A 26,351-nucleotide genomic window follows, 5' to 3' on the forward strand; every position below is an offset into this window, starting at 1 on the left:
AACAGTTTAAATGACACCACCAAAATTTGAACTTGATCTGTCTCATGTAGTAATAAGCATTGTGTATAAATTTCATATCTTTTGGTAAAGGCAAACTCAAGTTAAAGAACGGAAACGAAAAACATCATTGATTTTTCCATTTGTTAAGGGGCATAACTCTAGAAAGATAAAATTTACGCCATCTGTATTTTGTGGTTATAAGCATTGTGTATAAGTTTCATAACACTTGGTTGAGGCAAATTAAAGCTAGAAAATAGAAAACAATTTGGGATGTACATACAGACTGACCTACTTACAGATGGACAATGCCCCCTTCTGCAACGGTGGGGGCTTAAAAATCTTCTATAAAATAAAAGTGCACAAATTTCATCTTGGAAACTTTTTTATCATTAAAATTTTTAAAGGATATAAACTTTTTCCCTCAGACATCTTTATCATTTGTATCCATACGATACTTAAAAATTATATATAGGTAAATATTTAAATAGCAGTAGATTAAAGCAACTTACTATATATATCATGTTTATGTTTTTTTACATCAAAATTTAATATTTAAATTTATTTTACAGATAATAATAAAATTGAAAATGGAGATGGGGAATGTGTCAAAAAGACAACAACCTGACCAAAGAGCAGACAACAGCCAGCGGCCACCCATGGGTCTTCAATGCAGCTAGAAACTACCTCATCCTGAGGCTTTCTTCAGCTAGCCCCTAAACAAATATTGTACATGTATACTAGTTCAGTGATAACGGACGTCATACTAAATTCCGAAATATGCACAAGAAACTTAAATTAATAAGCCGTATAAAAATCATACAGGACTAACCAAGACCAGAGGCTCCTGACTTGGGACAGGCGCAAAATGTGACAGGGTTAAACATGCTTTTTGAGATCTAAACCCTCCCCCTACACCTCTAGCCAATGAAGAAAAAACAGACACACAAGAATGCCCACAGTAAAGCTCAGAAGGGAGACATTGGAATTGTAGTGACATTAATATAAACAGTTACATCCGCTGATAATTGATACTGTTACAGTTTCTATGTATCTATCATTTCGACCACACACAGGTTCATTATCTGCACATAATTTAATAAGGCTTTTATTAGGATTATAATCATTCTGTAACTGTAGTTCGATCGTTTGAGTTGTATAATAAATATTAGTATTTTCTTGGATTCTACTTTATATATATGTAGCATAAGATGCCACAGGAATATATGAATGTTGCATGCACATCCCTTGAGGGTGGTAAAAGGTGATTTTCAACGTTTACTGCCTTTTTATTTCACGTGTTTTCGTGTTTTCGTGTTTTGTCGTTTAATATCTTGTTTTCTCATGTTTGGTTCGACATGCTTTATGTTTCCCCTTATTTATTTTCTGTGTTTCGTGTAGGTACTCTTAAAATCTCATGCTTGTCCCGCATTTCATCACACATAGTAAACCGGGACTAAATTAAAAGTCAGTCCCAAGATTGTTTTAAATTATTATGTGTTCCAAGGATATCAACAAACATGACAAATGACTATGGAGGTCCCTCATGGGGGGGGTCCTAGTAATCACATAATCACCATTTTTTTGCCAATATAATCACATAATCATTAAATATTTGCTTATCTTTAGTAATCAAATAATCATAAACTAAAAATACAGTCCTAGGTAATCAAATAATCATGAAATATTTGGCTTAATAATCAAATAATCATTAAAAAAACGGCCAAGTAATCACATAATCAAAAACCCCATGAGGGCCCTCACTATGAATATTTTTTTTTTCAAATCAGATGCAACTCCCGGACAATTATTAAAAGGTGACCGTCGGGTCGTCATGCACGTTAGTTGTGACTGCCTGATCTCCAAGAACAGCTGAGTAATAACTTCAAGTATTTGGTCCTAAATATTTACAATTTTATTTCTTGCACTTCGTTTTTCCAGATTTTTATTTACCGTGCAAAGTTTTTGAGATTTTTATTTAACGTGTTTCTGTGTTCAGGACCCCCCTTTACCACCCTCTTAGATGGATGACACAAAAATTTAACAACAGCTGCATGAAAAATAATTTATTTCATCAATCTTTTTTCATGTAGGAAAGTGTTTTTTCTGAGTTAATGCCCTTGGATTTTTTTGGTGACTACCCGTTACATCAAAGTCATTATGCAATCAGAACACACACTGAAATTCTCTTTTATGGTCTCACCTAGTAATTGACAATATCGCTTAAGTTAGATATAGTCATTTAGTAATAAAGTCTTGCATCAGGCTGGCATGTCAGGCAATATACATCCCTAAAAATCGGTCTCACTAATTAGCGACAACAAAAATTTTAGCGACAACAAGCGTCAACAAGCGACAAGAAGCGACAACAAGAATTATTTTAGCGACAACAAGCGACAAGAAACTATTTAGCGACAAGAAAACAATTTCTTTTAATTAAAACTAATTATTGCAATAAATATTAAAAGAATATGCAAAAGAAAATAATTTTAGCGACAAGAAAGTTAAAATTGATAGAAAAAAATGAAACATTATTTACATAATATTTTATCATCTATTATGAATAACAGCCAGTATTACGTTTAATTATTGTATTATGAGATTACTTTTCCTTGTGTTTAAGAACATATTATTTATCTTATAATTTGTTTTTTAAAACTCTTTTCGTGCAATATATATTAAGCTCACAAAATGAATTATTTGTGCATCATTGTCCTGAAAATATTGACACAAATTGTGAAATACAAAGAACTGAAATCAAACAGGAGGAAAAGAAAAATTGAAATGTGAATGTTTTCATCTTTTTATTTGTTTATTGCCTCATTAAACGATATTTATCATGTTTATGCATATTGATTGAAGATGAAAGGAAATTAATGACAATCTTTAGTTTTCAACAGGTGTTCACTATTTTATTTACAATGATTGTATATTCTGGCGCGTGTAATTGTATAGTCTGACGCGTGTACAAAGTTGAAGGTGTTAATTGGATGTTATTGTAGCAATAAAACAGGGGACACGCGACTCGTTAATCTCATTTGATGTTCCACATTGTGTGTACTGTGATTACCTGAGGGTGAAGCCACATCTAATGTTGTTCCTATCAAGAACAATGAATTATACTGTTAGAAAGGAAATAATATTTCATGTCTTGTCAATGGCGCACTTTATGGAGACTTTGTATATTTAAAAAAAAACATTAAATACAAATTTCTTTATATCTAATAAAAAAAAAAATGTTTTCTTGTCGCTAAATAGTCTTCTTGTCGCTTGTTGTCGCTAAAATAATTCTTGTTGTCGCTTCTTGTCGCTTGTTGACGCTTGTTGTCGCTAATTAGTGAGACCCCTAAAAATAGAGGAGTTCCGAAAAGACTCCGAATGACAGTACTAACAAAAGTTTTTGGGACTCAACTTTCACTTCGACTTCTAAGCAGAATCGCGAACACATCAGTGACAAAATTGACATTTAAAATGAGCATAACAACAAGTGATTATGGATCTTGGAGGTCACCAATTACAAGTAAAATTGTTTCTGAAAGTAGTGTGAAATTTCAAGAAGTTCATGTAGACAGCTGCCCAGAAAACGCCGGTTAGTAGGCCTAATAATAATAATATGATCAGACATGTCACGTGTATGAAATAAATATTTTAGTATTGATTTGTTTTATTGGATAGAAATAATCTAATTATACTTTAACAGACTACGCCCCCTTTTAAGGGACATACACTTTCTTAGAGCTATTCATACATTGCACACCCTTAACCAGGAGATTAAATCTGATTTTTCGATCCTCCCCTTGAGAACAAATAAGCACTGTTTAAGTCAATGTTCTGTTTGAATTGTGACTGTTTAAGTTCAGTATGGTATATTGTATCGCATGTCCATGTCCCCCCTTCCCCTTCCCCTCCCCCTTTGGATTTTTCCTGACTTCTGGCCTGCATACACCTTATCGCTATTCCTGGCTGACCCGAAAATCTATCCCGCTGGAACTTTTGACATCATACAACAATCACTTTTCCATTGTGGCGTCAGATATTTTGTAATAATTCTTATATGATATGCATATCTAGAGAATACGTTGAAATGATTGGTTTGCGAAGACCTCTGGTAGTTGTTCTTGACGTTGTTTCTTTTTCGATAGAGGACGTTGAAAGAACTTCTTTTTGTAACCAATGTAAACAATATTGTGGTGACAATAACACATAGATCTGGCTTGATGTTAAAATTATTTATTTTCACTTAACGTTAGTCATTGGATTAAATAATAAACATAAAACATTCATTTTTAGTCAGATCTACATGTACACCTAAGTTTGTATGACTAAAATTGTCTATTGACCCTTTGATGAGTTATTGCCCTTTAAAGACAATTTTTCATCTATTTTGCTTGCCTATACTATGAACAAATGATGAAAAATCTTCTCCTTTGAAACTCCAAAATCAATTTCAGACAAACTTGGGCTGAATGAGTTTCAGAGTATGTAGTATAAATTTTGTATTTTATTTCCATGTATGTCAAGAAACCTAGCCATGAAAGATTTAAGCAAAAAATTACAGGTGAGAGATTCAGGTTCTTGAGAGCCTCTTGTTAGGTGTCTTTTGACTCTCAATCCTCATCCCTTTAAATCTTAATCAGTGGAATAACAAATGGTATGTCTAGTAAGAAAACACTGCTTAGTCAACATTTTGCCAAAAAAAAAATTAGAAAATGTATCTGGAAGTACATTGTACATGTATATATGAAAACTGACATTTTTTTTGTGTTTATTTTTGTAGACACAGTTTATTGGGGAGAATTAAGGTTTGATGAAGGTGGTCGAATTGTAGTGTGTTCACAAAAAGTAGGTGAGGATAAAAATACATCATGGACACCAAAAGATTACAATGCTAGGACCAGAGTACATGAATATGGTGGAGGAGCTATCTTTGTCAACAACAAAGTGGTCTATTTCTCAAATTACAAAGACCAGCAAATGTATTCTCAGAGTTCTCCTGATGAAGCTCCCCAGCTTATTACTACAGGTGAAAAAACATGGAGATATGCTGATGGGTCATTCAATGCTAAGGTAATACAAGTTGTGTCATGTATTTATATATAGAGTGAATTTAAGAAATTATTTATAAATTAATTGTTAGATTGATTGATTTTTGTGTTAAACTCCACATTCAGCACATCTGGCTATAATTTTGCTGCCAGGTTTTTATTGTAAAAGGTAGGTTAAGTATCTGAAAAGAAGTACCAACCTTCAGCAGGAAAACTGACAATCTCGTCAATTAAGATTGGAACCACATACACCTTGCCACCCTAGGAGTTTGTATTCACAATCTTAGTATCAACAGGGTATTCATCATTGAAGATGACACACTCAGACCTCACTATCACTACAGGTCAAAATGAGTATAAGAGCAACATTGGAAACACTTCCAAAATAATCTTAATTTTCTTTTTTTCAGAAGCTAGTACATTTTGTACATAAATATAGATTCTACCACTGCATCAAGTGTGATATGATATTTATCCACTCTTGACAGTTAAATTTTAAATATTTAAAAGCTTGGTGAGCCTCACATTTTAAATTTAAAAATTTAACTGTCTCGAGTAGACAGATATTGTATTACACAAGATTTGGTGATGGAATCTGTTTCTCTAGAATGATTTTTAACCGGATTTTTGTGACAAAAATGTCGGTTATTGATTTGGGGATGTACGGCGGGCGGCCGGGCGGGCGGGCGGCAATCAAATGTTGTCCGTGCATTAACTCATGAACCGTTCAATCAAAGCTTTTAAAATTTTAATATGTTGTTACTGACAACTAAATGAAGGTCAAGTTCAATAATGGCGATTTTGACTTTTACCGTTCAGGAGTTATGGTTCTTGAAAGATTGAAAAATGAAGTTTCCAGTCGTGTCCGTGCATTTACGCATGAACTGTTCTACTAAAGCTTCCCAAATTTTAATATGTTGTTACTGATGACAAAATGGAGGTCATGTTTAATAATGACGATTTTGACTTTTACCGTTCAGGTGTTATGGTTCTTGAAAGATTGAAAAATGGTGTTTCCAGTCGTGTCCATGCATTTTCTCATGAACCATTCAACCAAAGCTTTTGAAATTTTTATATGTTGTTACTGATGACAAAATGGAGGTCAAGTTTAATAATAACGATTTTGACTTTTACCGTTCAGGAGTTATGGTTCTTGAAAGATTGAAAAATGGAGTTTCCAGTCGTGTCCCTGCATTTACGCATGAACTGTTCTACCAAAGCTTCCCAAATTTTAATATGTTGTTACTGATGACAAAATAGAGGTCAAGTTCAATAAAGACGATTTTGACTTTTACCGTTCAGGAGTTATGGTTCTTGAAAGATTGAAAAATGGTGTTTCCAGTCGTGTCCGTGCATTTTCTCATGAACCATTCAACCAAAGCTTTTGAAATTTTTATATGTTGTTACTGATGGCAAAATAGAGGTCAAGTTTAGTAATGATGATTTTGACTTTTACCGTTCAGGAGTTATGGTTCTTGAAAGATTGTAAAATGGCGTTTCCATTCACGTTGTTGCATTTACTCATGAACCATTCAATCTAAGCTTTTCAAATTTTTATATGTTGATACTGATGACAAAATGGAGGTCAAATTTGATGTTGACAATTTTCACTTTCACCATTCATCAGTAATGGTTCTTGTGATATTGCCAGGACACAAATAAATATTAATAAATCCGGTTTGCTGTCGTTGTGACAGCCTCTTGTTAAACAATATGCAGGCAAACTTATTACTTCTTTTCAATTTATCTGCCAAAAGATGTGTTCTTTCCTTGTGACGTCAACAAGCATGTCTTCACTAAAGGAAATTCAAAGGAAAGCAAGAAAATTCGATGTTCTAATCAAATTTTGACCAATGAAGAACTGAGATAAAAAAAAAACACACGTTGAATAGATAAAAATAATCAACATGTTAGGAAAAGGATAAATCGTGTAAGAATTAGAGAAATATTATTGCAACCTTTGAAACATGGTCTTAATTATATATCTAGTCTGGCCCTAAATGAAAATGCTTTGCTTTAATAATATGAATCTGGTGATTGTTTTAAAATACATGTATTATAAAAAATAAATATTTAGAAAGCACTTGAAATAGAACAAAATGCTTAGAGAAATGCCATTATGAAACAGCTTTCACAATAATAGGTTAATTTGATTTTTTCAATTGGTGTTAGCTGGGACTATCATACTAATATATTAGTATAATAGTCCCAGGTGTAAGAGCCAATGGCTAGAGCAACTAAAGTTTACAGTTAATTTATTATGAGTTAATTGTAAACTTTAGTTGATCTAGCCAGACATTCACAGTAAAACTGATAAGAAGAAGGTGTTCCCTTTAAAGAAAGTTATGTTCAGGAGATGTGTTGACTGTTGAACCTACCCAATTATATAATTTTCTTATTGATTTCTATATTTATGATTACCTTTTATTGATGAAGTATACATTATATGTGAGAATTAAGTTTTTCATATACATTGTATATAGTGAAACACAGTGGTTCGTTGTTCTTGTTCATTTGAGTCTGACATATGCTCTATGATTTACAAGTTCATATCAATCTAAATCTAATTTGTTATGAAGGATAAAAAAGTTGTTTATTTTAGCTGAAGTAAATTAACTTATTAATATTTAAACTACTCTTATATTAACAATTTGTCTTGGACTTTAATGCATTTAAGTGAAAGAGAAGCAATAATGAAATGAATACTACATTAAGAAAAAAACGTCTTCAAAATATGGAATTTCAATTTACATTTTAATCATTTATTAGTCACAGTCATCACCATCCATGGTCAGCTGACTAAGAAAAAATCAAGGGTCAATACACTAGAGATAAAGTTGTTCTAATAAACATCATGAGGAGATGTCACTTATATCAATATAAGTGTGTTAATGACAAACAATGATTTTATCTGACTAAATGTTGTTTATTTTGTGACTGTGTCTTAAGTACACACTTTTTTCATCTTAAATAACAAGTATGTTTACCTCAAAAGAAAAAAAAACACAGCTGAAGGCCATCAATGGGTCTACAACACAGCTGAAAATCCCTCACCAGGACTGAGGAGGTGGACTTCAGCTGGCCAATAAACAAAAATGAGTTTTGCTTTTAACAACAATAAACAAACAAGCTATGTGACCTGATAGCCTGGTACAGTCACACAATATGATGAGATAAACTAGTTTTATGTGCATAGAAATTAAACCAGGGGCATATTCAGTCATTTATAAAACGGGGTTCCAATGGCAGAACCCCCCTTGGATCCACAGGCACTCGTCTCAGAATTTTTTTGCCCTGTATACCTTTATATCATGTATATAACACGTGTTATATAAAGGTATATAGATTTTTTTTCTGAGACGAATGCCTGTGCTTGGATCCGCCAATTAAAACCCTACTTGTTACCTATTAAGACCATTTATTTTAACTTAAAGTGGAATGATAGACTACTATACTGTTGAATATGTTTTTAAGGATTGATTGATTGATTGTTGGTTGCTTAACGTCCAGTGGCAAATATTTCATGCATATTCCGGACGAGAACAAGTTCACAATAAATACTATAGGTAGGTCTTGAAATAATAGAGGCCATCTGGGATGATGGTGGGGGAAATTTGGACTGCCACTGAAAAATGAGGGTATATTGGATAGGGACAGAGATTTTGCCTTGCAACAGGCCACCTACGGACCCCTCAAAGAGATGTTGCAAGGGTTCTTAATGTGCAAAGAGCGTGGCACTCTCCTTACACGAGGCATCGGATTTAATGTCCCCAATCTGACTGGACGTGACTGCGAACTTGATACATCCCGCACAGCCAAAAGGACGCCCCAATTCGGCAAGCGTTTTACTGCCGGTCGGAAGAAGACCAAGTGACCATATTTCTATTCCCCAGTCACCCTTGGGGGCTGTTTTTGAGGAATATTGTCATCTGAAAAAGGGAAGTTAGAGATGGCAAAGTTGAAACTGTTTGTCATATAATGTTGTTTCATTTGATTTGATGTTCTATTATTTTTTAGACGAGTAAAATCTACTGTGTGAGAGAGGATCATAGTGTTGTAGAAAGCAAGAAGGCCAAAGAACCTGTTAATACAGTAGTAACCATAGATCCTGTTACCAAGCAACAATTCATTTTGGTAAGATTTATTAAGGTTACAAATATATATGTTAGATATATCTTAAAGGTGCACTAGCAACGAGATATAAAAAAAATCTAAAATACGATAGCTTTTTATCAATCATTAATGAAAGTGAAATAGTGAAATAATTTTTCACCTTTAGCAGCCATTTTGGTTCAATTTTGTCAAAATAAGAAACATTGAGGATGAATTATTCATGTGCAAGTAAATAATTCAACCTCATTGAATCTGTATTCATGTGAAGTTTTCTTGGCATCAGTGAAAGGGAATTATCAGTTATGCTCTAGTTGGTGAATTTGCATGCAGCTTGGCAGGTTAAGGGTGATGAATGTGTTAAATTTGAACTAAAATTACCAGCTAAATATACATTTTCAATGTAAATAGTCTAAATATTGTCATTTTAGGCAGAAGGAGCAGATTTTTACAGTAGCCCAAGAGTTTCACCTGATGGTAAAAAGATAGCATGGGTACAATGGAATCATCCAAATATGGTAAATTATTAAATTTAGTTATTATTTACCAGTAGTTTGTCATCTAGAAATATTCAGTTTAGGGTTCTTCATCATATAATTTGTATAGTTTTATGTTGAAATTTTGCACTGTTTTTTCAGGATTAAGAAGTATATCATTTAACTCTAACAATATACATATATATACAAGGTGATAGAACGTTCCCCTGGAATAGGTCACATTTTAAATATGTGAATAGGTGGGAAAACTTTCAGAAATATATAGGTAATAAATGAATGACAAATGTTACCTCTCAGAGTCGGAAATAAAAAAAGACTGCAAGTAAAATTGAGAATGGAAATGGGGAATGTGTCAAAGAGACAACAACCCGACCATAGAACAGACAACAGCATAAGGTCAGCAATAGGTCTTCAATCCAGCGAGAAACTCCCGCACCCACAAATATCTATACTAGTTCAGTGATAATTGACGTCATTATAAACTCCGAATTATACACAAGAAACTAAAATTAAAAATCATACAAGACTAACAAAGGCCAAAGGCTCCTGACATGCGGCGGGGTTAAACTTGTTTTTTGAGATCTCAACCCTCCCTTTACCTCTAGCCAATGTAGAAAAGTTAATGCATAACAATACGCACAGTAAAATTCAGTTCTAGAGAATTCCGAGTACGATGTCAGAAGAAGTAACAAAAGAAATTAAACAAAATGACAATAATACATAAATAACAACAGACTACTAGCAGTTACTGACATGCCAGTTCCAGACCTCAATTAAACTGATTGAAAGATTATGTCTTCATCATATGAATATCAGGCACAATCTCTCCCGTTAGGGGTTAAGTATAATACTATCATAAAATATACGAGAAGAACATAACCTGTGTCATGCCAACAACTGGTTTTTAAATGCAAATGACCATTTTACAGCTGATCAAGGTTTAGTCCAAATAATATTATGACATCCAGGAAGACTATTTAAAAATTTTGCTTTGACGCCTTCCTGATGTAAGGCGTCAAAGAAAAAAATATAAGAGCCTTTCACGACATCATAATTATTTGGACTAGGGTAAGTTCAAACCCATCAGAAAATATTTATAAAACTTCCGGCCAGGTGAGCTTTCCCATCACTTGGCGTCTGGCATCTGTCGTCGTTAACTTTTACAAAAATCTTCTCCTCTGAAACTACTGGGCCAAATTAATCCAAACTTGACCACAATCATCATTGGTGTAGCTAGTTTAAAAAATGTGTGGCGTGACCAAAATAATCAGTTGACCCATTAAGGAGTTATTGCCCTTTATAGTCAATTTTTAACAATTATCGTAAATTTTTGTAAATTTTTAGAATATATTTTCCACTGTAATTACTGGGCCAAGTTCATTATAGATAAAGATTATTGTAACAAGAAGAATGTCCAGTAAAGTATGATCTCCAAACCCATCATGATCATCAAAACACAATTTTGTCATGAATTTATCTGTGTCCATTGTTAAATATGCACATAGACCAAGGTGAGCGACACAGGCTCTTGAGAGCCTCTAGTTCAATAAGCTCAAACTATGATGGAGAAATAGAAAGACATGATTAAAGTTAAATATGATCATTGTAGCCATGGGACAGTACAGAACTATGGACAGGTGACCTGTCAGCCACAGGAGATGCTGTGTCTAATCCTAAACAGGTAAGTGAAACACTATTTTATTCACAAATGGTAGGCCAGAACTACTTTTCTAATCATGCAATAGTTGAGTTAACAATTTTAGAATAGCTCACAAAATCTTTCACCTTTTTCCGTTAGAAAAACAAAAACATATTAAAGGTAATGACTTGTCTTGGAATAGAAATGTTGCTACAAACAACCGAAATGTGATAAACCCATACTGTATAGTTGGCTCAAAAAGGCCATGACACAAAAAATATAAAACAAAATTTTTTTACAAAAAACAAACATAACAGACATGAATCAACAACAACCACTGCACTTTAAACTTCTGAATTGGGACAGGCACATACAAAATGTAGCTGGGTTGAACTAGTTTGCTGGCCCTAAACCCTCACCTTAACCTGGAACAATGGTTTAACAGCACAACACAAGTACAAATAGTAAAAAACAGTTGGAAAGTTTTAACTCATTAGATTGATATAGCCCAGAAAACAAGTAACAATCCAGACCAGATGTGGCAGGGTATTTATACATTTTCACAACAAAAACTAGCAGTTATAGTCCAGTTACTAGAATTATTATAATTGGTCTTTGGAATTTTTCATTTTGAGGTAGAAACTGATAAGGTGTATACATTAGTCTGGAAAAATTTTACCTGTCAAAAACTAAACCAGATGAATTATGAATATTATTACAGATAGTTTCTGGTACTGACATAAGTGTAATGCAGCCATCTTGGACACCAAACAATGAGCTACTATACATTGGTGACCAAACAGAATGGTGGAACCTTTATCATGTTAATGCTAATGGTGACCATACTAATTTGTTACCTAGAGACAAAGAAACTGGAGGCCCACACTGGGTCTTTGCTTTTTATGGTTATGCAGTAGATCCAAAAGGAACTGGTAGAATAGTATTGAATTCTGGGAGTGTAAGTTCTAATAAAATCAACAATCTTATGTATTGATTGCTTTATCTGACTGAGGAAAGTGACATTCCCAATATCTTCTTTCATATTGGTTTCATTTAAAATTTATATTATGAATTTTTTAAATCAAATTCTTCACTTTTTACTTTTTATATTTGTCATACAAATGGCTTTTGTCTTGATTTAATGGCTCTATTATATCAATGAATTTAGTACAAAAAAAATGTTTGTCTAATGTGTGATTTAAAAAAACCAGATATCACAAATTTTATATAAAAGTTTCACTTAGTATGCTCAATAAATCAACTGTTGAGTAAAAAAGGACTTAATTAAATTCACACAGTAAAAAGGGTTGGTTAGTTCAAATCATCAATGTTGTTATCTTATTTTTGGTATAAAAGTGGAAGAAAAATACCATACAATACAGTAGAAATCATACTTTAATTAATATTCAAATGCCTTTTCACCATAAAACATGTAAACACAGTTCAACTTTTCATTAACATTTTTCTTTTAAATTTTAGCAAAAAAGCACATTTTATTTTATACATAAAGGATCTTTTTATATTTAAAAAAAATCACATAAAGTAAAAAAATAATGTTAAAGCAGTAAATATAAAAGAACATCACTTGAAATTCCAAATGCTATGAATCTTCATTATTATTCATGGGACCAAATTTTGTTAATTTCATTGGTAAAGATTAACCACAAAACATAATATTCAACAAAGTACATATTTTCAACATATTGCCAAAATGAAAAATTAGATATCCATGAAAATACAATTGTTCCTCAATCAACCAAATCCCACACAAATAAATGAACTTACATGACATGGTGAAATTAAAAAGTTATTAAGTCATTGTATACATAATTGCATTAAAATTGTCTACATTTTAGGAACTTGGTGAGTTAAACATGAATACAAAAGAATACCAGAAACTTGACACAGGATTTACAAGTCATACTTGCATGAATCTGACAGCAGACGGTCACGTGTATTGTGTAGCAGGAAGTCCAACAAAGTTTGAATGTGTCATAAGAATTAATTTGGAAACCAAAGAGGTAAGTATCTCTAGATATATCTTATGACTGTGATCAGTTTCTGATCTTCTGTTATCTTGAATTCACAATAATATAAGTTATCTTGGTGTAATCAGAGGTGTACAGAATTTTCAACAACGGTGTAAAATTTTGTACACCCCTGATTACACCAAGATAACGAAGTTATTTCTATTGAACTATTCCTTTACTCATTTTGAAACCAGGATGTCAAATTGTAAAAATGGTAATGAAAAATGTCCATGTTGCTGCACGTTGTCAAATAATTTTTTACTTTATTTTTGGAAAAATTCAGAAATTTTTTCTGTTCTCTCGAGTTCTCCCCCAAAAAAAAATTTTTAATATTTTTTAACAAAAAGTTTTTAAATTATTTTTTTTTTTTTAATTTTTTTAGCATTTTCTTATTATTATAATATTTTTGGCAAAATTTTATAAGCCCGTGGTGAACAAGGGTTGGATGTTATTTACACAGGGGTAGTCAACCAATCAGATTGCCGTATTTTTGCTGCATAAGAAATAAATGTATTTGCACTTTTGGTATTTAGCTGAATTTTGATCTGTTCAAATAACCTCTATTTCACATGTAAAGCTTAGTTTTTTTGTTTTTTTTATTAAAGTATATAGAAACTACATGTATAATGTTTATTAAAAACTATACTAAACTAATTGATATTTTCCACATTCTGTCAATATTTGACATTTGATAATTTTTTTTTAAATAACTATTGTTCCAACTGAAAAGTTGCTGACCGCTTGCTTGAAACATTTTGATTGTCAGATCATTTTATTGTCTTTTTTTTTTTTTATTAAATTTCTGTAGGTAAAGATTCTTCAAGAATCAAAGTCATTAGATATGGACACAGGTTATTACAGTATTCCAGAGGAAATCAGCTGGAAAACAACAAATGATGATGTCTCCTACGGATATTTGTATCCCCCTAAAAATAAGGACTTTGTAGCACCTGAGGGTACAAAGCCTCCATTGTTGGTTCAAGTTCATGGTGGACCAACTTCTCAAACATCCAATGTTTTGAGTTTGAAAAAACAATATTTCACGTCACGTGGGTTTGCTGTACTAGATGTAAACTACAGGGGCAGCACTGGTTATGGTAAAACATACAGACACAAACTGAGAGCAAAGTTAGTATAATAACACATTTGTACTGATGAAATGCACCTTGACTGTTTACACTTTTTATGGATGTTTTTTGCTTAGGACATGAATGACAACTAACTGTTTGTCTGCTGTACAACAAAAAAAAGTCACCAATAAGAAATTAGATTATTGAAGGAGGCAATGTGATAATTTTTCATCATTTTTCGTTAATTTATTTTTATGCCCCACCTACGATAGTAGAGGGGCATTATGTTTTCTGGTCTGGCTCCATTCGTCCGTCCGTCCGTCTGTGGTTCCGTTCGTCCGTTCAGGTTAAAGTTTTTGGTCAAGGTAGTTTTTGATGAAGCTGAAGTCCAATCAACTTGAAACTTAGTACACTTGTTGCTTATGAGATGATCTTTCTAATTTTTAAGTCAAATTAGACTTTTGACCCCAATTTCACGGTCCACTGAACATAGAAAATGAAAGTGGGAGTTTCAGGTTAATGTTTTTGGTCAAGGTAGTTTTTGATGAAGCTGAAGTCCAATCAACTTGAAACTTAGTACACTTGTTGCTTATGATATGATCTTTCTAATTTTAATGCCAAATTAGATAATTACCCAATTTCACGGTCCATGGAACATGGAAAAGGATAGTGCGAGTGGGGCATCCATGTACTTTGGACACATTCTTGTTTATGGTATAGAACCATTAATCAGGCCTGGTCAGAAAGAACATACAAGAAAGAAGTACATATTTCAAACAAAATACTTCATGAACATGAGACAAAATAACCATTAATGATTGAAATTGCAGAATTTAATGTAGAAAAATGATTACCTTGCTTATAAATATTTGATCTAACAGCATACATGTATCTTACTTTGGCAAAAAAAGTGTGTATGGCATTGACATAAAGTTATTTAAACTCCTATCTTCCATTTTGATAACTGACAACAGTATCTTTATATTCACATAGTACTATTTAAATAAGTTGGAAGTATTACCAATTATTCTCCATTTAAAGCTCATAAAGGTATTCATTTACCTTCTTAAAACTAGATTTAAGTGTCATTATGATGACAAACCAGGTACCATTAAAATATTATGATTGACCTTGAAAACAATAAATTATTAAAAGTGTTTAGAAACCTATGAAATTAAAAGATATGACTAAAAAAGAACATAATTTGAAAATTGTCTATATATATGATCACAATATAAAAGTATCAAGTAATAAAATATTCATTAAAAAGTAGAAACCTAATTTGCAGAAAATAAAAATTGTTTGATAGTTAAGAAAAGATAAAATTCAGCATCATTTACTACAGTTACTTTAATTAATTGTGTTTGAGTGTCATTCATGATGAAAATAATGAAATCTGTTGAAAAAACAAATGTTAAACATTATAATAATAATTACAAATAATATGAAGAACACACAGTGCTATCATAGAATATCCTCCATTTTAAATTCACCTATTTAAAATACTTTCTCTTGCTATCTGCTTGGTGGTATCATGTTAGCATGCTTGCCTCAAGTGCAGGATTTTGTTGGTTTAATGCATGGCCAGATCAAAACTAAGACCTGATTTGCTTGTAATAGCTTCCTCTGGACAATTTTTATGAATATTTGTTACCATTGTTACTGATGTACACCTTTTGATGTAAAAATATTACTGTTAATTCAGAAATTATTGCTTGCATTTATTATTGTGATTAAGTCATTTTAGATTGAAATGCAATTTTAATTTTAGCAATATTGAGAACGATCCTGTGATTGTGATTATAACCCTGTCGCATTTTTTGCAATATTAAAAACATTTCAAAAATTTCTGAATTTACGATATTTACTGTTAGATGGTGATTGGTTTTGCTTTTAGAGTTTAGCATGTACTTTGCATGTTTTTCTATATTATAATAGATGGGGAATATCTGATATAGATGACTGTTGCTTTGGTGCCTTATATCTTGGTGATATTGGACGAGTTGATGAAAATAAGTTATGTATAGATGGAGGATCGGCAGGAGGATATACTACGCTAGCATGCTTAACATTCAAAAATGTGTTTAAAGCAGGTAATGATTAAGTACCTTTGTTTTCGTGGCAGATGGGGTATTTATGACCTTGATGATTGTTGTCATGGTGCCCAGTATCTGGCTGATGTAGGTAAAGCAGATCATGGTAAATTGTGTATTGATGGTAGATCTGCAGGTGGTTACAGCACTCTGGCTTGCTTAACTTTTAAAAATGTGTTTGGAGCAGGTAAAATATATATGAACTCAATTGGAAGGTGGCATTGTGAATTAAAAAAAAAAGATTTACATTGGCAAGCAGATTCTGTTAGTTCAAAAGAACAAAAAGTGCTCTAACTAATGTGAGCATTGTACTACTTGGAGTTGAAAAGTAAAGAAAGGGTTTCATTACAATTCAACCTATCTAAAGAAAATGTTAAATCAATTTGAATAAGATTAAATTCAAAGGGTACCTAACTTTTTATTTGAAATCAAAACATTTCTCTCAGGAGTAATTTTTTAATTGTTTTACTATACTCACTGCTGACTTTGATTTCTAGGAGCAAGTCATTATGGAATAGGTGACCTTGAAGCATTAGCAGGAGACACCCACAAGTTTGAAAGTCGTTACCTTGACAACCTGATAGCACCATACACAGGGGATGGCATAAAGATATACAAAGAAAGATCACCTATCAATTATATTGAAAAACTAGATTGTCCCATTGCTTTATTCCAGGGTGACGAGGATAAGGTAAATTTAAGGATAAATAATGGGTGTATGATTGATACATCCACTATGGAAGGTTTATAAATCAAATTAGTGAATGGATTGTGAATTATTTGATATATCCATAAATAATGGCTTATGAATCAAAGATGATTAAAAAATGTTTGACAAATGGATGTATTCATGAAACAGGGTAAAAAAACAAAAAAAGATGGATTAAATGTAATACTCAGCAGCTACAAATGATTATTAATGAATAAAATTATAATCTATAAATATTATCTATATGTGGATGTATCCATGATGGTTGATAAAGACTTTAAAATTTGTATTTTGCCAATAAGTATGCGGCAATAAGGAGTAATAGTAGGGTGCCCAATCAACAAATTTGATCGATTTGCCTTAACAGAATAACACACGGCTATATTTTATATCATTGGAAAGAGGAGAACAAGTCTCATCGAAATAGCATTGTCATCGTTGTCTGTCGTGGTCATGATTTTTTTAAATCAGGGTCAAAGGTCAAAGCAAAAAATCAAGAAAAATGCACTGTCACATTTAGATAGCTTGGTTCTCCTACATTTATGCATTTGGAGCAAGATAGAAACAAATATATTATAGAAAAATGTCTTTTGAATCTACATTTAGAACTTATTTCATATTTTTATTGCCAAAAGTGACTTTAAATTGACTTTTTTGCATATAGGGGTGCAAATTTGAAATTTTCAAACAGCTGTTAAATAACAGTGACCTTGACCTATTTCAATTTCTAAATTTCAAATTTTTGTATTCAATTCGTTACAAGTAAGATCTAAAGATGTTTTCCAGATCTTAACTTTAATCGTTTGTCGCAAACAAAATGTGTTTTTAAAGTCTTTTGATAGTAAGGTGTTCGTCAATTTCTAAGTAGATATCAGATTTCTGTTATTGAGTGTGAAAGAGTATATATAAATGTTTTGTTTTGAAATTAACGTCGAACTTGGTTTAATATAAAGCTCTGTGTAAAGCTTTGGTTTACAAAAGTAAAAACTACTGCAAACAGAGAAAAGGGAGGGGGAGTAAAGTTTAGAAAACAAAACGTCTATTAGAAACTGGTAAAACAACCAATACTACATATATATAGATGACTAAATGAGCAACAATTTGCTTTAATGTCTACAAGTATTCCAAAAATAAAGCAAGGGAGAGGGTTACGTACAGCACCGATGTATTTTAAAAACAATTGCAAACAAAAAAGGCCTGAAAAACCAAAGGATCATTAAAATCTTATAAAATGAAGACTAGCAGACAACAGCATGACAAAAACATGAAAAAAACAACATCAAATGCAAATAGAAAATTATGATCGAGGCTAGTATTACCTACTACGTTCTATGGTCTCCTGTAGTTTAAGCCCACCAACCACGCCAAGGTCACAGAACATATTGCAGGGTCTTTTTTTTTATTTATTTTTTACATATCTTTCAGAATCCCCAGTAGATAGATTATAACTATAATTCCCACGATTTCAAAATGAGTAGATTTTTTTTTATTGTTACGGACTGCTTAATTTTCACTTTCATTCGATAGCTAAAAATGATTTATAAGGTACATACAGAAAAATGAAATCTTATACATCGTCATCTCTGTTGTTATCAATGTTTCTAACTGCAACCAGACGAGTATTTACATTTTGGCATATGTCATTTGCCTGACATGAGCATAAATCTGTACATGATAGATTTTGTTCGAAGCAAATGCAACCCTTTGAAAACACAGATTTCCCCTTACAAGTACAAACTTAATCTTGCAGAATTTCGGATGATACCTGTCCTTCGAGATAGACAGGAACAAGTCATTCTTCTTTTCCCATTCGAACTGAAGAGGAGAATATTAGGATAGTTTTGCTATATGGGAAGACATGATATTAATGTCTGGAGAGAAGCTCTAAACACAAATTATTTTAAAAGTAGATTACAGGGAGAAATTTTAAATTGTAGCCAATTTTACAATGATCTATTTTTGTTTTGACTTGAGACTATTCAACCTAACAATAAGCTAATATAGCTGCACCTATAGATTCATCGATGTCACAATAAGAAGGGTTTGACAGATCGGTAAAATCATCCGCGTTGTCCTTCAAGACTAAACAAAACAGTGCGCTTACCGAACAGGGCCGATTATGTTGTATTGCATCATGTTATAGCATGTTGCAGCATGTGCGGCCGTTAGAATATTACAGATGGCATATTTCGTGGACAGGTATATAGCGGCGTAAATCTTCTTTGAAAGTTATAGTGCCTGTTTGAAACGATAGCTCATGCGTATGGTGCATAGAGTAATCATCACATAAGATCGGAACAGTTGTATATTGTGACTTTATTATTATCCTACCCTTGATTCCTTTCACACCGAACTCTTTGTCTACATGAATACATGTAAAATCATGTGCATATCTACTTCATCGGGCGTACAAAATCATTCTTAAAACCTGAATACCCCTTCTGAGCAGATTTAGGGTCCTTGATAAAATATGACTTCCTCATATATCATAGTAACTGTTGATCTACCATATGTATGATGCTGAACAAATGATTCGCAAAGGAATCTGATTAAGGCCTGTTGGTTTTCACTGACTCAAAGAAACTTTTTCCAGTCAGGAATTTGGCGACCTTTTATATATGACCTGAAACACTTTACAGACGAACAACAAACTTAATTCAGCTTTAAAATAACTGCAGTTGTGTCTGCTAGTGTAAGATTATTAGCAAGAATGATGGTACAACATTTTGTAATCATGCAGTACGGAGATGGTCTAGGTCTGAGGCATCATGCAATAAACTAAAATCTTTCTGTGATCTCATAACCTTGTTAAAGCTTTTGTTTGTGCTAATTCCTCGTATATAACTAAGCAATTTAGTGAGAGAACCCTGACATATAACACATTTATTCCATTGTATTTCATTCTTACTTCGTTTCGGGCTTGATGGGATAGTTTAACAGGACTGTGAATGTGTGCTTTATTCCGGATGTGAAACGTGAACGAAGGATTTGACTTGTATATTACAATTATAACAAAACTATCAATTAAAAAAACCAATTGAAGTTATAAAAACCAACAAAAAAAATGTTTCCAATTACAAAACAACGATCTTCAAACTTACTGGATTATTCCAAATATACAAATCGACCATATAAAAAGCAAAACAAAAGAAAAGAAGTTAGTGACAATTGTCCTATATAATGACCTATAGTGTAAGCTACAAAACAATTAACGTCACGAGAAAAGGCGTGTTTGAAACAAGGCAGAATTATCACTAAATTTGTGTTTTAAAATGCTATTTTCTTCTCACCAATTAACATAATTACACGAAAGATATTTGGCACACATATGAACCATGTCTTATTGCTGCAATCAGAGTAAAAATCACATGGAAGTAACACACAATAAATTTTTTTTCGTTCAAAGTGTGGTAAATTTCAGCTAAAAAAATAGTCTAAAATAAAATCATGAAATACTTATACTTAAATTATATAAATCTTTTCGGCTTTCGTTATATGATAAATTTAATTTTTACGCTTAATGATATCATTTAAACAAATAACACACAAAGCAATAATTTTATCTTTCTCTTTTAAAGATGGCCTGTATGATGAGGTATTTTGGGTACCCTGAGAAACCACAAAATTTTGAAAAACTTGACCACGGGAGATTACGACGACATTTATGATTGGAAAATATAATGATTTTGCAATAATTTGCATATAAATATAGCCGTGTGTTATCCGTTAACTTAAAGTCGTTAACTAGACGTCTTTTTCGATGCTGGGCACCCTACTATAAGAGCAAAGACTGGTTTGCTTGATTGAAGTCAGAATAATGTGTCCAATTATGGTGACATGTCTTCCGGTAGACTGTTACCTTGTGAACTAGCACATTAAAAATCTGTCTCAGTGTGTCTGTCTAGCACAAAGCAAGGTTAATATTTATATGACATAATTATGTTCTCGTCCTGAATATGCATATCAAGGATGTGCTAAGGTGAAATTAGACAAATTCTAGAATATAAAATTGATACAACAAGTCAGAAAAGCATTAGTTAGGGAACAAAATAAGCTAAAAATATTGATAGGTGATGGAGCTCCTTTTGGAGATATTTAATATTTTTTAGATGTTGAGAAAAGGCTGCCCAAGACTTTTACCTTATATTTGCATTGGTATTATTTGAGTTTCAAGTCATAAGAAAAGAAATCTAAAATCTGCTTACATTTTGGTAAATGACCTTTTATGAGCTTTTGAAGTGTTATATGAAAAGAAAAATGAGTGCATACCCCTATGGACAAGTCAATAGATGCTTTAAGTAAAACCTTTATCTTTAAGACTTTCAACATAACATAATGGTCAGTAAAGTAGGCCAGACATATCAGAATGCACACTCTTGTTGTTTTAAGCTTTGCAAAATGACACAGTTGTAAAGAATATATTTTCACATGTATTATTATTTACAGATTGTTCCACCAAATCAAGCAGAGATGATGTACAAAGCTGTGAAAGAAAAGGGTATTCCTACTATGCATGTTTTGTTTGAAGGTGAGAAACAAATTCAGTTTAAATTTTGGTGTTGCATACTAAATTACAAGATGTTAGATTTAATTTGATGAACTAGATATAAAAAGTAAAAAGATGTTGTATGATGTTGTATGATTGCCAATGAGACAATTCTCCACAAGAGACCAAATGATGTAAATGTAAGCAGCTCTATGTCAACTCGTGGCCTTCAACAATGAGCAAAACGTATACCATATAGAAAGCTATAAAATACCCCTAAGTAAAAATATGTATAAAAAAGAATATGATAGACAGCAACCAAAAAATTACCACTGGATAACAGGCTTTTGACTTGCACATTTGTAAATTGGTTTCCTGTGAGCTGTTTTTCTTATAAGAAAAAAAAAAAAAATGTCTTGAAAGAGAAAAACTTTAAGATCAAAAACCCAATAAAACATCTATAAAGCAGTGGCGGATGCAGGAATTTTCGAAAGGGGGGGTGCTAGCCCAGGGCAAAGGGGGGGGGGGGGTGCAAAACATATGTCCCGATTCAAATGCATTGATCGGCCAAAATAAAGGGGGGGTGCGCACCCCCGGAACCCCCCCTCTGGATCCGCCACTGTATAAAGGATGCACAAACAAGCTTAGGAAAGCCCAGGGATCAATATGCTACCTTAGAGAAAACAAATGTTTGTTTAAGTAGAAGTTAACAATTGCAAGATTTATATTTAAACAAATGAAATGAAATATTTTATCATTTTGTTTACTGTTTCTTTCTTTGAAAAAGGTGAACAACATGGATTCCGTAAAGCAGAAAATATTCAAACAGCATTAGATGGTGAATTCTACTTCTTTTCTAAAGTGTTTGGTTTTAAAGCAGCGGACAATGATATCAAGGTAATGTTTATCAGAAATCTGCTAAGTGATGACAATAGATACACAAAGTAAAAAATTTTGATTGAAGCCATATTTTTAAGAGACTTGCATAATTGACCCATTTGTGCTTGTTTTCCTTTGTAATACTCCTCAATAAAAAATATTTGAAAGACTGGCAATATCAAAAAATAAAAAAAAGTGTATTTGTTAGCATAAAGACAAAATTGTAAATTTTTTTTGGATTTAAATGATTTTTTGTGGCTTGTTTATAAACCTGTTGTATATTTATTTGACTTGAAATGAGCTACAGTAGCAAGAGACAAGTTTTCATTTTTCATTTCCAAAATGTGTATCCAGAATTTCATGCCCTTGAATCAATTTTATCTATTTTAAATTTTAGAAGAAGTATGTAGATTCAGAAATTCATGAGAGATTTTTATTTATGCAAATAATGCGCCTCCTACGGTATCAAAATAATAAGAACTTACATTCTAATATATTTTCTGTAATTTCAGATTCCAATAGCAAATTTAAAGTAAAGAGTTTGGATTGTGACCTGAAAGAGCTATGGAGGCAGCATGAAGTATTTTTCCTATTAAATAGGAACTTAGTCACAATTTGGTGTTCTAGACTTTTTAAAATAGTAACTTTGTCACAAGTAGTTGAGTGTTCTAGAATTAAGTTGTTATCTTTAGAATTTTAGACTCTAGTTTTGAAGTTTATTTATAAGATGCATTTTTATTTTGTATTGGTTAAGTTTTATTCTGGTTACTGTTTCTTATGTAAATCTATTGTTACTGGAAAAAAAATGATTTTCCTTTGTTTTTCTGTACTTCTGTTTTAGTGCAATATTACTGCAATAATTTCGATTTTCAGACATCATTTGATCCTTTTATATAGAATTTTGAGTTCTGGGAGGTCTATTTTTTAACCATTTTTGTCTCTCACCAAAATATATGTGTAAGATGTGGGTGTGTTTGAAAATCTAGACTGTGGTATAATTTACCTGTTAGAAATCTTTAAAAGGAGAACACATGACAAATGTATCATGGTTCACTGACTTTGATTGCATTTAAAGCCTAAATGGAACTTGGTTTACACTAAGTTTTTCAAGAAATTTCCAAATATATTATTTTTGAAAGTTTGTGAGTTAGAGTATGCATTTATTTTTGTCTGTTGAATTACCACTTAAGTCACATACTGACACATAGACATGAATATTTACTTTTCTATTGGTAAAATTTAGTCACATTGCTGTACTACATGAGCTAAAAAGCTTAGACGGCAATTTTTGTGTCTTTATTTTGATAGTGACGGTGATGGTAGAATGGACGAGAAAACTCTGCAGTTATTAATTTTTTATTATACATGTCAGGAGTCGATTTCACAAAAAAACTTACGACTAAGAATGATCGTAAATATACTGAATTGTACATGACTTACCACCAGTCTTAGTCGTAAGTTTTTTTGTAAAATCGACTCCAGTTATTTTGTGCATGCACTTGTCCTAACTGCAATCTTTTTTTTTTTGTGTTTTTTTTTGTGCAATTGGGGAGAAAAGAATTATTTGGAAATATTTTAAATTATTATTTATGCTGTTCATTACTCTAGTATAAATGTAGTATGAATTACTAGTACTTATTTGTTTCTTTTAAAAGATATTGTTTTATTATAGTGTGAATGTTTGGTCTTTTTTCTTAAGGATTACATTTGTTTTAGGTCACTTATTCTTATGAAACTAAGTTTCTTGGCAGAAATTGAAAAAGAAAATAAAATTTTGTGTGGTCCTTGCATATATTAATGAAACCAACAATTTACAGTTTTTAGCATGTTCCTTAGCATGACCAATATCATTGTTCAAAATACAATACTGTGTTCACACTTTCACTTGCTTTGTAGAAACAGTAATTGCTGTTTACCATTACTCTGTTTTTGTCTTTTAGTTTTTTTTTTCCTTTTATTTTTGATACTATAAAGTTACTGATGGAAGTTTTTCCTTCCGTATGTGGAATAGAACCAATATCTATTTTGTCAGTAAGGTGTTGTTGTAATCCATACAACAAAGTTGTTGATGTATCATGTTTTAATTCACCTGTCATCTTGTTTTTGCTTGAAGTACTTATTTTTTCAAACCTTTTTTTTTTTAAATCAAAAGGAATGTTTACCATTAAGAAAGCCTCATTTGATTGATTCTTGAAAAACAATAATTCACTTGAATCTGTTATAGTTATCTTTAGAAAATACGTTGATCAAGAGTCAATACATCCCATGAATTTACCTCATGAAAAAGAGAGCCATTCCATAGCAATTTTCTATTGATAAAGATTTACATTCCAGTATTTACAGTATACAGTTTATTACAATATTATTTTTTAAAGAAATTAAAGAAGGAAGGAAAGAGTTAACATCTACTTGTAAGTCGGATATGGTATAGTAAATGATTAAAAATAAATGTATGTACATGATTACATGATTTTATGACAAAGTGTAAGCAGATCCAATAAAAAAATAAAACTATTTCTTGTTTATTATTTTTATAGACAAATTTGCCATACACATTACTAGGTTCCTTTTCTGTCATTAATACACTGAAACTCTTCTTCAAAACAACTTAAGCAAATTGAAATATGCCAAACTGAGTAGATATCTTTCACTGGGGTAAATGTGATCTCCGTATCTGCAGTTACGTATATCCAAAGATGGCGGACTATGTTTCTCGTCAATTTTTCTTTTGTCAATTTTGTAATAATAATGTATTATTCTTCGGTATTTCATGTCTTTTTTAACATAATACTAAACTTGAAACTGAAAAATTAAATGTTTTATTCATAATTCAACCGCTGAAATGGAGAAAACAGCAATCTAAAATATCGTGATGATATGGGTAACTGAAGTAAATAAATTGTCAATGATATATGTAACTGCAAATATTGATATCTGTAACTTATTTTATATCTACACAATTCAATCATGTTTGAACAGAAATAAATGTCTTCAGTTATTTAAAGTGTGATAAACATGAATAGGAATTGTTCTTCGAAGTCTTTAAAATTATTATGTGAAAATATTGATCAGGCTTCCAATTCTGTATTTCTATATAGTCAGCAGCATTAAATTGAGAACGGACAGTCTTTTAGCAAATGAAAAAATTTTAAAACCTCTAACACACTAAACGAATTGATATTGATTTGGTACAAGCATTACCTTATGTAGAAACTGGTAGATTAAACCTGGCATTATTATAGATAGCTAATCTCACATGTATGAGAGTCACTGACTCTCAGACTCACATAGAATTACATTATATTAAAAACAATTATTGGGTAAAGCAAACGGTCAAAATATCAAAATTTGGGGTACAATGTATCACAGTAAACATTATTTTAACATCTGAATGCCTAGAAAACAACATTTAAAACTATTTCAACAGAGAAACACAAAATGGCAATTACACACTTTAAGGTGGTATGGGAGTCTAAAATAAAAATGCCAAAACATAGTATCTGTTGATATATGTTGAAAAATGTTATCACCGCTGATTTTCTCAAGCTACAGGGCGTGACAAAATGACACATTTTGTATGGATTATACAGGAAAAAACACAATTTTGTGATTAGAAACTAAACAAAATGATAGAATTGTTAAATACTTAAGGAAAAGATAGCTTTCAGACAATGCTTTGAAAATATCAAAAGAAAAGGTAGGGTCACTGTACGTTTTTTCCAGCTAAAATGCAAAATAGGAAAATTCCATGTAGAATCCTTCAGAAAATGCACTGTTTTAGAGTTACCTCCCCTTA

At 31.9% G+C, this 26,351-nt stretch overlaps 1 protein-coding gene across 2 annotated transcripts; it reads left to right on the top strand.

Annotated features, from left to right (window-relative positions):
• Positions 1-2,192: 2,192 nt before the first annotated feature.
• Positions 2,193-25,069, top strand: LOC143068143 (dipeptidyl-peptidase 5-like). Of its 2 annotated transcripts, none has more exons than XM_076241949.1 (14): positions 2,193-2,298; positions 3,354-3,586; positions 4,775-5,064; positions 9,060-9,176; positions 9,584-9,670; positions 11,259-11,330; positions 12,010-12,246; positions 13,145-13,309; positions 14,127-14,446; positions 16,514-16,668; positions 16,979-17,172; positions 21,637-21,718; positions 22,464-22,573; positions 23,068-25,069. In XM_076241949.1, the coding sequence occupies exons 2-14, from the start codon at positions 3,376-3,378 to the stop codon at positions 23,089-23,091; spliced, it is 2,064 nt and encodes a 687-aa protein (XP_076098064.1). In that variant the 5' UTR covers positions 2,193-2,298; positions 3,354-3,375; the 3' UTR covers positions 23,092-25,069. The 2 variants fall into 2 exon arrangements, with proteins under 2 accessions (XP_076098064.1, XP_076098063.1); XM_076241948.1 differs by lacking the exon at positions 16,514-16,668 and adding an exon at positions 16,327-16,481 and having other exon boundaries at positions 2,200-2,298.
• Positions 25,070-26,351: the final 1,282 nt, after the last annotated feature.

This window comes from Mytilus galloprovincialis, chromosome 3, assembly GCF_965363235.1.
Source record: "Mytilus galloprovincialis chromosome 3, xbMytGall1.hap1.1, whole genome shotgun sequence".
NCBI classification, from domain to species: Eukaryota; Metazoa; Mollusca; class Bivalvia; order Mytilida; family Mytilidae; genus Mytilus; species Mytilus galloprovincialis.

What these genes read in the sequence shown, in the direction of transcription:
- LOC143068143 (XM_076241949.1), top strand. Translation starts at nt 3,376, where the DNA reads ATGACAGTACTAACAAAAGTTTTTGGGACTCAACTTTCACTTCGACTT. An exon ending in TCCAGGGTGACGAGGATAAG is followed by an intron (nt 17,173 to 21,636) that starts GTAAATTTAAGG and finishes TATTATTTACAG; the next exon opens with ATTGTTCCACCAAATCAAGC. An exon ending in TATGCATGTTTTGTTTGAAG is followed by an intron (nt 21,719 to 22,463) that starts GTGAGAAACAAA and finishes TCTTTGAAAAAG; the next exon opens with GTGAACAACATGGATTCCGT.